The following is a 15,122-nucleotide window of genomic DNA, read 5'->3' as shown; positions in this document are numbered from 1 at the left end:
TTCAAATCAATGAGGGGCCCGTGTTTTTTCACACTAAATTCGGTCCGGACCCGGCCACTCAGCCTATTAATTGGCCTTCTTGTTCTTTTCCTGCTCCAAACTATCGTTATTATATCAGCCTTTAAAAAATCCACTCTGGTCGACCTTTACTGGTTAGGCTTTTAAATCTAACCAGGGACAGTCAGATAAATGAGTAGATAACACAGAATCAGGACCAAAGCAACTGCACAGATAACACTGACCGTATAGTGTGTACATGTGTGTATGTATTGCACATGACTTTGTTACACAGTGACCTATTGGTGTGTTAGTGTAAAATGATACATGCAGTATGTAAGCATAGATTTGTGCAGAAATCCAATCAAAAGTGGTTCAGTTTTCACATCTCTGTTGTTGTTTAAACCAATGCTTTACTTGTGGAGTGAAAACATATTGTGTTTTTAATTCTAAATGGTAGCGCACACTTTCGCACGGTCTCTTTTGAAGGTAGCCGTGCGTTCATGCTGGATGTGTGAAACGTAACCGCTCACACCCAGACACACCTGTCAATCACTGTGTATCACCATGATTGTTCAATTAGCATGCTGAGGTCTTCAGATGCTGAATAGTTATTTTTTTCCCTTTTTCCTTTCTCTACGGAGTCTTTGTGTTGGATGTTACGTGCGTGGGTGGTCATGGCAGACCTTCCTGGCATGCTGAGAGAGAGAGAGAGAGAGAGAATTTCTTTTTGTCCTTTAACTGTGAAAACTGAAACCGTAGTAGACCTTGGATTTAACCTGAGTGGGCATTGTTGGAATATTAATGTATGTATCATCACTTTTATTCTTTATCTTCAGTCTTGTATGCTTGTAAACTAAGGTTCCAGCTGTGCATTTTCACTGTTTTGGTCGATGTAGATGGACCTGTGTTGCATCTTGGGACAGATTTCATAACTAGTCTCTCACATGCTTTGGGTTGTAACGGCTTTGAGCGCTAGCTGCTGCGGTTGTTGTCGATTGCTCTGGGGAGAAGATTAGCAGATTAATGTTGATGCAATTACAGTGACATTGTTACCAATGGACTGTACAGGGCTCCACAGTGAGGGTTGCCACTAGTGGTGCATCGGGTTGCCACTCGTGGTGCATCGGATCAGAACACTCATGGTCCATATCGTATCGCGGATCAGAGTCACAGATCAAAGGGAGCAAATATAACTTTTAGAGATCCCTGATCATGTTTTTTTTGCCGCTGATACTACTTGCAGATCATTGATGATCCCTTTGTTGTTTGATTATAGCAGCTGGTCTACAAGGCTCCAGGCTTTTTTGCCACCGTCCCAAACATCATTTCAATCGCTCTGAAGTCTGTAAACCATCACACATTTTAAACGTTATCCTTTTACTTTGTTAAAGTAATTTATCGGGTTTTATTCATAAAGAAACACAATTCCAATGATTATTAAGAAATAAAAGATTGTATTTTCATTTATAAAAACAAATCTTGTCATTAGTAGTTTTAATGATGTATTATAATCTGCTTAGAGCTAGTGTAAACAGGTCATAATTCATCTCTAATATATATTTATGTTGTAAAACCATCTCTCAAGTTTCTCACCAACACTACATTTTACGAGATCACATGTGAACACATCATGATAACGTTATAATTTACCTTCACTCAATACTCATTTTCACTGAACAGAGCCTGAACGCATCATAATGTAAGTGAATGTAACCTTGGTTTGTTCTCCATTAGCTACTTGACCAGCTCTCCTCCGGTCATTTTAAACACAGGGTGGTTGTTTACAATGTAACATTATCAGATCGGTGACTAGAAAGCATCAATGAAGTCCTGATCGCATATTTTACTGAATATTGACGGATAACGATGTCAGTAAAGCTTAATTTCACACTGTGATGGTTAACGTCAAACTGTAATTAATCCACGGTTCACATGTGCTGAACTGTGAGGGGGGGTCCGTACGGATCAACAACGATCCGTTACACCACCAGTTGCCACGTTACCATTGGCAACCATTTTTAGAAATTTGCAATCTTGGCCTTGGTTTGTCATCAGTGGCAACCACTGATTTTTTACTTTAACATGTAAAAAATATGGACAGTGAACCGTGCACATCGAGATAAATATTTTTTTGATATCTGTTGCATCAGTGATATTTTTGCATCACTTTTAGAGACCATGGCGAAGCACAGACAGTTTGTGTTTTGGGTGAAAGCTTCGACTAACCCGTCAACATCACAAATGAATGTGCAAATTGATTGAACTGACAAAGAACCAGATAACTGGTTGTTACTTTTTCAGGAAGTTTTGTCTAATAACTTAAATAAAATGACATTCTGCAGAGAGAACTGATCCGAGACCATCTGTCCCATTTAGAAATAATGAATGGAATAACATCCACTTATGTGTATGCGGCTCTTATGTTTTGTAGCACTGGGGTTCTCAAACTTCTTTGGGGCCAGGGACCCCTTACAGCGGAGGAAATATGCCAAAGACCGGCTCATAATCCCAACAGCAGTTACGCCAATGCATGCTACCATTTGTACTCTCAGAAGCCAGGGAGTAATGGACACAATATGCTTGTAATACTGCTCCCCATTTGTAGATATGCACTTTTTGATGATGCAGCACAATTTTATAATTTAAATCAAATTATTTTATGACAGGACTCTGACTTTACTGCTTTATGCAAATACAGTTTGAAATGAAGCCATTTGATTGGTTGTATGGAAACAAGTTTACCATCTATGTAGATGGATACCTGAATAGAATTGCATTTCTCCCTTTTGGTTTCTGATTATTTTTTTCAAAGGAGAAGTGATCTACAGATGTTAGCAGACAAAAAGCTATTTAATACCAGTTGGATGTAAACATGTGAAATGCATTTCCTACCTCCATGAAACACTTGCAACGCCTCTCTGTAGTAGTTGAAACATACATTGTAGATCTGCAACTAATGATTATTTTCATTAAAGATTAATTTGCAGACTATTTTCTCGATCCTATAAAACATAAGAAAATAGTGAGAAATGGCCACAACCAACAAATGTTCGACTTACTATAATTTAATGGGAAAATTTCACATCTGAGAAACTGGAAATGTAAATAGTTTACTTGACTGATCATTGCAGTTCTGCCACATAGATTACATTGGATTTCAGTCTTCCTCTCTTTCAATCGCTAATCTATCAGTGAGCATTACTGCCTCCATAGATATCCATTCCTGCCTCTGCAGTCAGGAGACGTCTGTACGCCTATGCTCGTGTGGTGCTGTGGTTTGAGAGATACACATATTGCTTTACAGCGCCAGTAGCAGTCAAAAACTCAACAAGATACCACTTACACTGCAATTAGACTTTCTTCCTGTTGCTCTCTTTTTGGATAAATTTGCTTTATTTGAGTAAAGGTAAATGTGCTTGTCAGTTAAAATGTTTCAGGGACATTAATCAAAGGGATCAGATGGGTATCTCCGGCAAAAATAATCAGAGCATTTTGCTTAATTATCTGGCCATTTGTCTGGTTTGTATTCTTTTGTATGACGGGCCCAGTGCCTTTAGATTTTCTGCTGTATCTGTGAAGAATTCCAGTCAAATTGATAAAACCGTGGGAAGTCAGAGTCCGACATGATTTTTTCAGACAATTGTAAAATGCTTTTTATTTAATTTGCTCAAACAGCGTAAAGATGGGTTAAAGAGTGCCTCACCATTGTCGGTCAGTGGGCTTAAAGATAAATGCTCCACAGGAAACGGTTGAAACTAAGTAGCTTCATTAGCCAAGTCAGCATGACATCTTACTATTCCACACGCACACGCACAGCACAAAAACCAGGAAACGATGACGGCATGTGCTTCTGTCCAGTTTACTTTTTGATTGATTAACCCTTTTCCACTCTTAATGTATTTCGTGGGGCTGCACACTGCGCCTCACAGCCAGAGGGGTTGGATCCCAGGCTGGACGGCCCTTCTGTGTGGAGCTGGCATGTTCTCCCCGTGTCCCTGTGTCTCTCCAGCTTCTCAGTCTTCCTCCCACAGTCCAAAGATCTGAATGGTTGTCTGTATACATGTCAGCCAGGGCGCTCCTGCCTTTGTAGCCTTTGACATTGTGGATCTCCTGCCACATGTTTTTAGTGTCGTTGGTGTTGAGGTCTCCTCACGCCTCCACTTTTCCTCCTTGATGGCAGCTTTCAGGCTGCCCTGGCGATGCCGTATATGCTTCCTTGTCACCTGACTTAAAGGCAGCTATTCTTTGGCTCTGGATAAGCGCCCTCAACCCTCCATTTATTCAAGCTTTTTGATCGGCACATCGACATTTTATTGTCTTTGTGATCGCCACATCATCAACACATCTGCTGATGTCACTGTTGACAAAAGAGGCATTTTCAAATTAAAATACTCAAAAATGATTTGTGGACATATTTAGCTTAAAAACAGATAGAATATCAATAAACACAGGGCCACTATTAGATCTCATTTAGTCTTTAATGCTGTGTGTGTTTCAGATCTGGGATTTGGCCGATCCCGATGGTAAAGGCTATCTGGACAAACAGGTAGGGATTGGAACAGTTCTCTGTCTTTGATGATGTGCTGGGTGTACTATCAGAGAAAAGGGGAAATTACTGTGGCTGCAATTATGCAAAAGTACTTAAAGTAACCAAATGTCTACAAGTTGATCTTATGAGCTAACCCCAGTTGTAATAATGCCCCAAAATGTTCAAAGCCTTTTTGAACTGCAAAAGGGTAAACCAGAAAACATGAGCCTCTCCAGGCAAAGATAGATATCTATGTAAACAGTGCCCTGTATATTCTTCTTCTAGTTCCTCAGTAATGGTGTTAATGTATGACAGGAGATGCATGCCTTTGTGGTGCTACGTCAGCGTTGCTTATCTCACTGAATGACACTGAGTGTTTTCTGTCTCAGGGGTTTTACGTAGCTCTGCGGCTGGTGGCCTGTGCCCAGAGCGGTCAGGAAGTTAGTCTGTCCAGCCTCAACCTCACGATCCCGCCCCCCAAGTTTGTGAGTAGGACTTCATCATGAAAGCTCAAATTCACAAATTCTTTGTGTAACATTTTTGTTTTTCAGAAAATTGACATTTACATGGAATTCATATCAAAGCTGGAGATATTTTTTATAATACTTTATATAATTATACTACATTATGTTACAATGTTATTAAACTTTGTATCAAAAGCTCATTCTGAGAGAAGATATGTGTGCGATCATGTGACAGTTCTGTGGCAGCCATCTTTGTTTGTCTGATTTCAGAAGGATAGCAGCAGTCCGTCTCTAAGCAGCACAGCATCCGCCTCCGGAGAATTACACTGGGCTGTCAGGGTGTGTTTGCGCGCACGCGTGCACACACACACACACACACACACACACACACACACACAGACAGACAGTAGGATGAAGCCGTCATTAGAGATGTTTCTCATCGACTTAGAAAGACTAGGGAGAAATAAATTCAATTTCCCAAGCTCTGTTTATTTTTGAGAGTCCAAAAGACCATTTTAACAATTACTGACTTGAGTATTGACTGGATATTTCCAGATGACATGGGCCATTGATATTTTTTATTTATTAAAATACGAATGTATGCACTCCCCATTTTCTTAGCGTTTGATGACAGCATATAAACATAGAGATTGCATAGAGCCGCACTGACACATTATTTTAGTTTTCCACTGATAAAGTAGTATTATTCCAGCAGAAAGCACTAACAAGTTAGTTTTTTTACACTGTAAAATGTCCCGCTCACTACATGAAATGTTTTTATCTCTTAAATATCGGTATTGTTGGGTCTCCCAGATTGCAGTTGAGTCAACCATTCAGTTTGTGAATAAGCTTGAGCTCTTCCATCAGGTCAAAAGACCGAGTCAGCCTCAGACAGTCTAACATTTTCAAATCAGGCTTTTTACATAACTACTGTGTGTTTGTCTTTGTAGCACGAGGAGAAGAGTAAATTTGATGGGATTTTTGAGAGTTTGGCTCCAGTCAATGGCCTGCTGTCGGGAGAGAAGGTCAAACCAGTCCTCATCAACTCCAAGCTACCTCTGGATGTCCTCGGGAAGGTATTGACTTCAAGTTTGGTTGCTTGTATTAGGTTTATATTGGGCTTGTTGGTTCCATAATTGAAGATTATACTACTCAAGTCAGAAAGAAATGTGTTCTGTTTCACATAAATAAGAAGTGACATGAATGAAATGGTGTCAGGTAAAACTGTTATATTGAGCGATGGATTGTCAAACATGGGTTTGTGGTAATGAAATAAAATCTCTAGTAGTTTAGTCACTCTTTTCATTTCTATGACTGTCCTCATGTGTATTTCTTGCTGTTAGGTTTGGGACCTGAGTGACATCGATAAAGATGGCCATCTGGACAGAGATGAGTTTGCAGTGGTGAGTGTTATCTTCTTCATTGTTACCATATGTCTTTTTGATTCTCGGTAGCCTGAAATAACTGAATAAATAGACATTCTGTTGTTTGCAACTTATTACATACAACATCTGAACACTGGGTAGGACCCCCCCCACACACACGCACACACACACACACACTCACTCACTCACTCACTCACTCACTCACACACACACACTCTTTTGCCCCCAGAACATCCTGTCTTGTTTGTGGCATGGATTGTCGCATCCATCCCTTAGAGATTCTGCTCTATGTTGACATGATGGAGTCACACAGTTGCTGCAGATTCATTGGCTGCACACTCCACGTCCCACAGGTGGTCTAATGGATTGACATCAGGTGACTGTCGAGGCTGGTGGAACCAGCTCGGCATGACTTGGGCTTTGTACAATGGCCTGTTATCCTGCTGGAAGTAGCCATTAGAAGATGAGTGGACTGTGGCCTTAAAGGGATTCATATGGTCAGCATCACAGATAGGCATTTAAACCATGTTCACCAGCAGCAGCCTGAACGTTGACACAAGGCAGGCTGGTTCCATGGATTCATGTTGTTGACGTCATACTCTGAAGCTGCAGTCTGCCTGTGTCAGCAGACATTGAGATATGCCAGACGAGGAAATGTTTATGCAAACTGCCCCTTCAGTTTCCTGTCCTTAGTCACCAAGAGTGGCTAACAAGACAGTGTGGTCTGCTGCTGCTGTAGCTCAGACAAGTCGAGGTTTGACGGGTTGTGTGTTGGAGATACAGTCACCTGGACTATTGCTGAGAAGGTAGAGCGGGTCGGCCTTCAATTTACAAGATCGGTGGTTTGATGCCCGGCTCCTCCAGTCCATGTCGACGTGTCCTTGCAAGACAAATTGTCCCCCAAATTGCTCCCGAAAGTGTGATTGGGTGTGCGGATTAGTTAGTTCTGATGGGCAGGTGTATTAATGGGTGTGAATGGGTGAATGACATGTAGCGTAAAAGTGCTTTGAGTGGTCGGAAGACTAAAAATGCTTTACAAGTATAAGTCCATTTACCATTTCACAAGGGTGTCCGTTGCAGGACATGAAAAGCCCAATGATTCCAGGAACTCTAAGAAGATGTACTAAAGAAGAGGAAACAATAGGCAAAATACAGATAGATAAAATATTAGATTGGTGTCAGTGCTCAATATTAGAACTTGTGTCTGAACATGTTCTGTTGTCTAAAGGGTATACAGTATATGCAGCCAGTGAGTGTGCATTAACAGCAGTGTGCTCCCGTAGGCCATGCACCTGGTGTACCGCGCCCTGGAGAAGGAGCCTGTTCCCGCACTCCTCCCCTCTGCCCTCATCCCTCTGTCTAAGAGGAAGAAGAGTCTGGGCTCGGTGGCCGGCTCTATGCCCGGACTCTCCGCAAGCCCCCCCCCACCAAAAGACTCGCTACGCTCCACACCCTCCCACGGCAGCATGAACTCCCTCAACAGCACCGGCAGCCTGTCGCCCAAACACACACTCAAGTCTGGACAGGTAATACACTACACTGACATGCTACGCCTCAATCGGTAAAAATACAATAATACTTTTATGTACTTATGTTTATTGAATGTGTATCTGACACATTGAAATAACTAAATCTGATACACCTTATTTTTTACAAGCTGCTAAATCAAATATTGGTTTAACACTTAAATTATGGATATGATATGAACAAAAAATGAACCGGGAGAATGCAACTTCTGAATTGACGCAACCTGCTAGAGAGAAGATGTACCACTCTGTTGGAGTTGTTTGTAGTACAGATGCACTCTGATTGTATGGAGGTTCTTCCCTCTCAAATCGTTGATGAGGTCAGACACCAGCATGCATAGAGCGCACAAACCCGACCACAGCCGGTTACTCACTGAAGGGTTATACACAAAGTAGGGGTGCGACAGTACCTGGAGGTCACGGTTCGGTTCGTACCTCGGCTTAGTTTTACTGATTTTCTATTAAATTAATTGCTTCATTGCTCACCAGGCCTTTTTGACGTCCACAGTAAAAAACAATGTGTTAACAGTTATTGAAAAAGTCCAAACAAAATGATTTCTTGAAGAAGGGGAGCTCTCTAGGAGGTTTATTTCTCTGGGTTGTGATAATAACCTGGGAAATGATCTCCTGAGAAGAACCACATTGACTCGTAATGGAATAGTTCTCTGTAGAAGTAACCTTTTGTAGAACACTAGCACCAAACGCATGCCTCTGCCTCTGTCTCAGCATTCGCTGAACTGGGTGGTCCCAGTGTCAGACCGCGGTCGCTATGACGACATCTTCCTGAAGACCGACGCTGATCTGGACGGGTTTGTCAGCGGACATGAAGTGAAGGAGATCTTCATGCACTCTGGACTCTCTCAGAACCTCCTGGCCCACATATGGTAGGCTCCAAATCATGTTCCATGGTCCATGCTCGACAGTTCATGTTGTTTATTTCTCGGCTAAGCTTATTATTGGATTGGTACCACTCTCTAATAAGTCAGTCTTTATTTAGAGCTCATAAGTTGTGACTAATGGCTTTATTAGTGGGTGATAAATCATCAGTTATAAACCAATAATGAGAACAAATTTGCACTATACCGAAAGTAAGTGGCCATTTGGTCTAGTCACTCAAGGGGATTTTCACAACCTGGCAACCCAAAAGTTGGCTTACAACAGATCTATAAAACTTATAAAATATTTAACCATTGATAAAGCTGTTGGTTGTAAAGGGTTCCTTTTTAGAAAGTGGTACCTTTTAGATCCACCAGTGTCAGAAATGCTTCACAAAAGATGTATGATTCTCAACAGGTCAGAGGTCAAATGTAACACCCTGTGAGTTTCTGACAGATGTCACTCTTCCTTAATGCTTAATGAGTCTGCTAACCAGTGTCAGTTCTTCAGATGACAGAGGCCAGGCCATGTTTCTTTAACCCAAACGGCTTGATTCACTGCTTCCAGCTCAGTTTCTGCAGACAGGCCATCCGGGTAGCTCAGTAGCTCAGGAGAACTGTCTCTCTTGGGTCTGGTGTTCTGATCATTAAGGAACAATCTGTTTTTAGAGATGTTATGGGGAGTAAATTGAGGAAATGTGGCAGGAAATTGGACCAAAAAATGTGTCTAAGGTGACTTTGAACAAGCAAGTTAGGATAGAATGGATTTAGTTTGATTGCTCTCATTCAGGATACTCATCCAAATACAAGTCAACAACAGTGTTGGTAAACTTTTGGTGTGCAATATATTTTAGCCACAAAATGTCTGTATGTTTAAATTTGATTTCTTGCAAATGATTTCTTGAGGTGAGCGGAGGCTTGATTCATTTCTTCTTCTTTTCTCTGCTGAATGTCTGCTCCTCCCTGCAGGGCTCTGGCAGACACCAGGCAGATAGGCAAGCTGACCAGGGAGCAGTTCGCCCTCGCCATGTATTTCATCCAGCAGAAAGTCAGCAAGGGCGTGGACCCCCCACAGGCCCTGACCACCGACATGATCCCCCCCTCAGAGAGAAGCACTCCTGTACCTGTAGGTCCCTCACACACACTTCATGGTTACTACAGCTGAGTGGGACGCCTGTATCTATGTATTACATGGGGCTCAGGAGGTAGAGCGGGTTGGCGTTTGCCAAATGCAACCATTTATCCAGCCTGATGGACTGTATATATTCTATAGTAACACTATGAACTCTGGTTGTCTCAAACACAGTAAAACCCTCACAAGTAAGAGAGGAAACAGCAGCATTTTATCACAACATGTGACCAACAAGAGAACATCAATCTGCAGAAATGATCACTTTTCTACTGTTTGTAGAGCAGCCGTCCACTCAGGTAACGTTGGCGATGCCATACGGAGTTTGATCAGAAGAACTGGATAATAAATGAAAGCTAATCACTGAGCTAATTGTTTAGCTGTAGTCTCTTTTTCTCACAAAATACTCCAAAAGAACCGATAAGAGTACTAGTATCGATAAAATCCTAGCAATACCCATCCCTAGCTCCTCTGCTCTTCTTCACAGTGTGTTCATGTATTATGGTCTTTATTTCAGACAGTGTGATCCACCCTCCGCTATAAATCACAGTTCAAAATCCTGGATTTTTTTGTATTTCCTGTGAAGTTTGAAAAAAAAAGCTGCATAAAGACAGCAAGGTGCTTCATTTCTCCAGTTACCCTCTTATCATCCAGGGCTCCTTAGAAGTGTTGATATACCTTTTTTCTCTTGTTGTCAGTATGGTTGTATGACCATTATGTTTGTCGTCACAGCATGCATAATACTAATATTAGATAACACAGAAAAAGAACAAGGAACGTGCTTTGTGCTGGCGGATTTTTGTGTCTCAAAATGTTCAGTCTCTGTTGGCGTGAGTGGAAACAGTTTATCATCATTGTCATTGACTAAGTGATTTCTCTCTGGCTGCAGAGCTTGTCAGGATACATGACCCCGGTGGGATCAGAGATGGCGGCTCTGTCTGAGATGAGACGGGTGAGTCAATACTTCTCTCACGTTTCTCCTGCTCTGGGTACATTTGTGCATAAAGCTGTTCAGATGTGTCTGCTAGACGTCCTGTTCCTTGAGCTGTACCAATTTCCCAATCTGCAAAAATCTGCACATTTGGTGGAAGTTTTTTTTTTTTTCATTTCACTTTTTCACTTTCACCAATTTTGAGTATTTTGAGCAGGTCCATCACTTACAATCCAAATAACAATCCGTTTAAATTCCACGTTGTAATGCAACAAAACAGGAAGAACCCCAAAGGGGAGGAAAAACACAAAGATATTTACGCCCACTGTTCTTCTCTTATCCCAACTTTTCCTTACTGCTGATGTGTCTAACTTCCCCCTCTTCCTCCTCTCTCAGGCCTTAATGTTGAAGTTGTGGGTAGGTAACATGGGCCTACGCTGTATTCAACTGGAAATGCTTTCAGTACCTGGCCGTTCAGGCTGGTTACTGGAAAGCATTTGACGTTTCTCTCCATTCCAGTGCAGTGACATTGTCTCACCCTGTCAACTGTCTGCTGATCAAGGGAAAATTCGAGATCGCTCACTTGTAGTTAGCAACCGATAATCTTTTAAAATCATAACAGTTTGTGTTTGATAAAGGGAATAGCTTGCACGTTTTTTTTTTGTCTCCACATTGTTGGGCTAACGTCACTAACAAATGCGCGTGGACAAAATACTGGAACTTTTTTGAAAACCACCTTCATGAAAACTTTTTCAACATTCTCAGAGGGCTTAATTTGATACATAAAATAGCAAAATGCGCAATCTTTCCTTTCCTGAGCAGTTTGTCAGTGGTGGTGACGCCTCCCCCCTCCACATGTTGGTGACTGACCCCGCCCCCGCCCACTGACTCCACCTCTGTGCTGCTCCTCTTATCGAGCACTGGTTTCTCTCCTATCCTCTCTTCTCCTCTTCTTCCTCCTCCTCACCTTCGGCCTGGTTCTGCCATAGCTCCGTTGGTACCATTTCATTATCCCACTTCACTTCTCCCACCAAAATAAGGTTCACTTTGCCAATCCTTTTTTTTTTGTCTTCCCTCTCTCCGTTTCTCTCTCTCTCTACAGGACAGCTCCAGTTCTGTGGGTTCAGGGGAGTTCACTGGCATCAAGGAGCTGGACGACATCAGCCAGGAGATAGCACAGCTGCAGAGGTAACCAACAATACCGCCGCCACCGACAGTATAGCTTTTATTTTGTAGAACATCTCATTAAGCCAATACTTATTGCAGTAACCATAGCAACAGCGTAGGCCTTTGCATGTTTTTAAGTCGTAATTGCCTCGACATTTACAAAATGCAGTTTCCTTGTTCACTACGATGAATGCACTCGGTCACGGTCTGTGTCAAAGCTTTGAGTTCTGCCTAAAACTGTCACTCTTCAGCAGCCAACATACCTCTAACATGAGCTTCTCTCTCATCCATCGGCTTCATCCGCATCCAGGCTTCTCTTCTCGCTTTCCATAGTAATCATACAGCCATTTACCTCAGGGGGGAAGGGGGGGGGGGGGGGTGTAAACACTGTATGAGAGCAGTGCAGTGCGGCGGCTCTGCTCAGGAAAACATTACTCTACTATATGTTTACATATATATTAAATATTAATGCTCTGATTAATATATATGTTCTTCTTAAAGCTTAGAGAAGCTTTAAATAAGGAAGATTAGTTCACCTTTGATAATCCAATATCTTTCATATATATATATATATATATATATATATATATATATATATATATATATATATATATATATATATATATATATTTTAGAATATATCAGAATCAGAACCGTTTATTGCCATGTATGTTGAACATACAAGGAATTTGGCGTGACGGGAGGTGCAAACATTTAACAATCAACAACAATCAGTGCAAGTAGAAACATTAAAATTTACAAGAGATATGAAATAAAGTAAGATATAAAATAAAGATGAAATATAAAATAAAGAGAAATCTAAAATAAAGTGCACAAACGAACAGATAACAGGACTATAAACAACGAACAGACGACAGGACTATAAACAAGTGAGATGTAAGTGTAGTGTAAAGTGTCGAGTGTAGTTCAGTGGTTTCATAAAAACTAGCACTATTTTTTTTACTTGCAGTACTTTTTCAATCGGGGCTTATCATGCCGACATAAGAATCCTACCAAAGTCCACCACTAAGGTTGGTGGACACAAAGTGCCACTGTGTGTTTATTTAGTCGCCTTTTTTAAATTTACCGTCATTGTTCTGTTTTGTAAAAGGAAAGCTTCTCATGTGACGTTACATCTCCAAGACTAAAAAGCTAGATGTCACTGCCAGTCCTTAACTCCAGTGTAGTTTGTTTTTACATAACAGAAAACTTCAGTGTCTCAGAATCTTTAAAAAACATCTCATTAACTTTAACACACAGAATACAGAATACACACTCGTTACAATTCGGAACGCTCTACTTTGCCACACCCATCCAGCTGTTGGTGGCATTGCACCTGTAAGCTGGCTGTACGACTGACAAAAGAAGACACAACGAAGACATGTTGGCTTCAGCCTTAATCTGAACATGCATATTGTTTTCAGCATTAGCTGCTTGAGAAGCACCATCTCAATATCATGTTACTATGTCCAAACTCAATGCAATTAAGGCCAGAGATTTCAAATCTGTCTCTTCTCGAAGAGACTGAAAAAGATAATTTCAGCATGGTCAAAATAGACCATTCAATATCTTATTGTGTCACTGGAGGCCTGCCTGCTTCTAGAAGACTTGATCTAATTGCTTTAATAATTGTGTTACTCCTTTCTGGCAATTCATTTTACTGAAATGCTGTATGGTTGATCATGCTTAGTTTTTTCTTACGTAGAAATCAAACAAACCAATCATCTGAGCTCCACTGAGCGATGTATGAGCACGAGCCATGGAATGGCCTCAATAACCAAGCACGTCCCAAGGTGTCTTGAGTGAAACACTCGGTGTCTGTTCCGCTCATGAGACTGACGGGTTAGTGTTTGCATTGAAAGGGAATGTCCCTGACAAAAGGGTGTTGACGTGATGGTGGACACAGCTGCAGAAGTTACTCTGTATGAACCATGGTCCAACCCTTTTTCTGTGATAAAATGCACACGTGAAAAGGAAACATGCGGTATCAAATGCTGATGATGGTTTTAGCACACACATGAGGATGAGGGAGAAACAACTCCCTATGGACTACGTTACTTGCACACATAGACTATAAGACAACTGAACAACTGAATCACATGGCATTTAGATCATGGTGCAGGCGCTTCCTTCCAAAACACATGCAGGTCTAAACCTCATTTTCATTCTTATTTGGAGCCAATAAACACATCTGTTCTTTTTAAATATTTATTTTCTTTCTTAAGATATGTTCCCTTACATTGCCAATAGAGTGAAAATACCGTGATATAATACCGTCACCGCAAAATAAATAAAAATAATAATGCAACATATTTGAAGTCATATCGCCCACCCCATGTATGAGCTTCACTTCTCATCTTTGGCTTTGTCTCATCCTACTGCTCTCTCCTTCCATCCATCACTCCATCCAGCCAGCCGTCCACTCTTCTTTTGATGTGTGTATTTTATCAACTTTTTGTTTGTTCACCACTTATTCTCCATGCTGCGTCAGCACTCTTGCCTTTACCCAGTGGAATACTCTCAGGTAAACACCCCGGCTGCTGGGCTGGCCTTCTGTCTAATCTACTGTGACACACACTCAGAAGGAGCACAGGCTCCGCCTCCTACTTTTTCACTCGTGGTTATCAGCGGGATTCACATATGTTCAGATTTGCCTATTAGTAGATCAGTTCGCAAATCAATTTTAATGTAAACGATAGGGGACAAAATCTACAGTCCTTAAATGAACATCTCATAGTTTATTTGAATAATAATTATTTGAATTAATATGAGGCTTTGGCAGTCTGTGTTAGACAAATCATATCTAACAGAGTTTGGTACAAAATTCCCTTTTTGTGATTATTCTTCTACTGAAGGAAAGCAAAGGGGGTTATTTGTACTAAACGACTGTACCTTCAGATTCATTTTGGAATGTATCTTTGCACAGGAGGAGGATTATGGATTATTGTCCCCCATCACTGACATTGAAAGTCTTTTACTGGCCAATACAAGAAAGAAGCAGCAATAATTACAGCAAGCAAATCCTGTTTCAATATGCATTTGAGCACGACTATTTTTAGTTTTTAGACAAACTTCGAACCTTTCCTATAATAAATCCGTCCGACACCCCAAAAATAC

The 15,122-nt window shown here is 41.2% G+C and overlaps 1 protein-coding gene across 1 annotated transcript in view; it reads left to right on the top strand.

Moving 5' to 3' along the window:
* Positions 1-15,122, top strand: part of LOC142935072 (epidermal growth factor receptor substrate 15-like 1) — a 56,852-nt gene that overhangs the window by 1,830 nt on the left and 39,900 nt on the right. Inside the window, 10 exon segments of the mRNA XM_076079181.1 lie at positions 4,499-4,546; positions 4,918-5,013; positions 5,263-5,331; positions 5,943-6,068; positions 6,336-6,395; positions 7,661-7,903; positions 8,630-8,787; positions 9,748-9,904; positions 10,797-10,859; positions 11,941-12,026. Of these exon segments, the coding sequence (XP_075935296.1) occupies positions 4,499-4,546; positions 4,918-5,013; positions 5,263-5,331; positions 5,943-6,068; positions 6,336-6,395; positions 7,661-7,903; positions 8,630-8,787; positions 9,748-9,904; positions 10,797-10,859; positions 11,941-12,026 (1,106 nt within the window).

The sequence above is a fragment of the Anarhichas minor genome, unplaced genomic scaffold (assembly GCF_050575085.1).
Source record: "Anarhichas minor isolate MPS153535 unplaced genomic scaffold, ASM5057508v1 ptg000071l, whole genome shotgun sequence".
Taxonomy (NCBI): Eukaryota; Metazoa; Chordata; class Actinopteri; order Perciformes; family Anarhichadidae; genus Anarhichas; species Anarhichas minor.
Note: the sequence above shows the minus strand (reverse complement) of the source record. Positions and strands in the feature narration are given on the sequence as shown.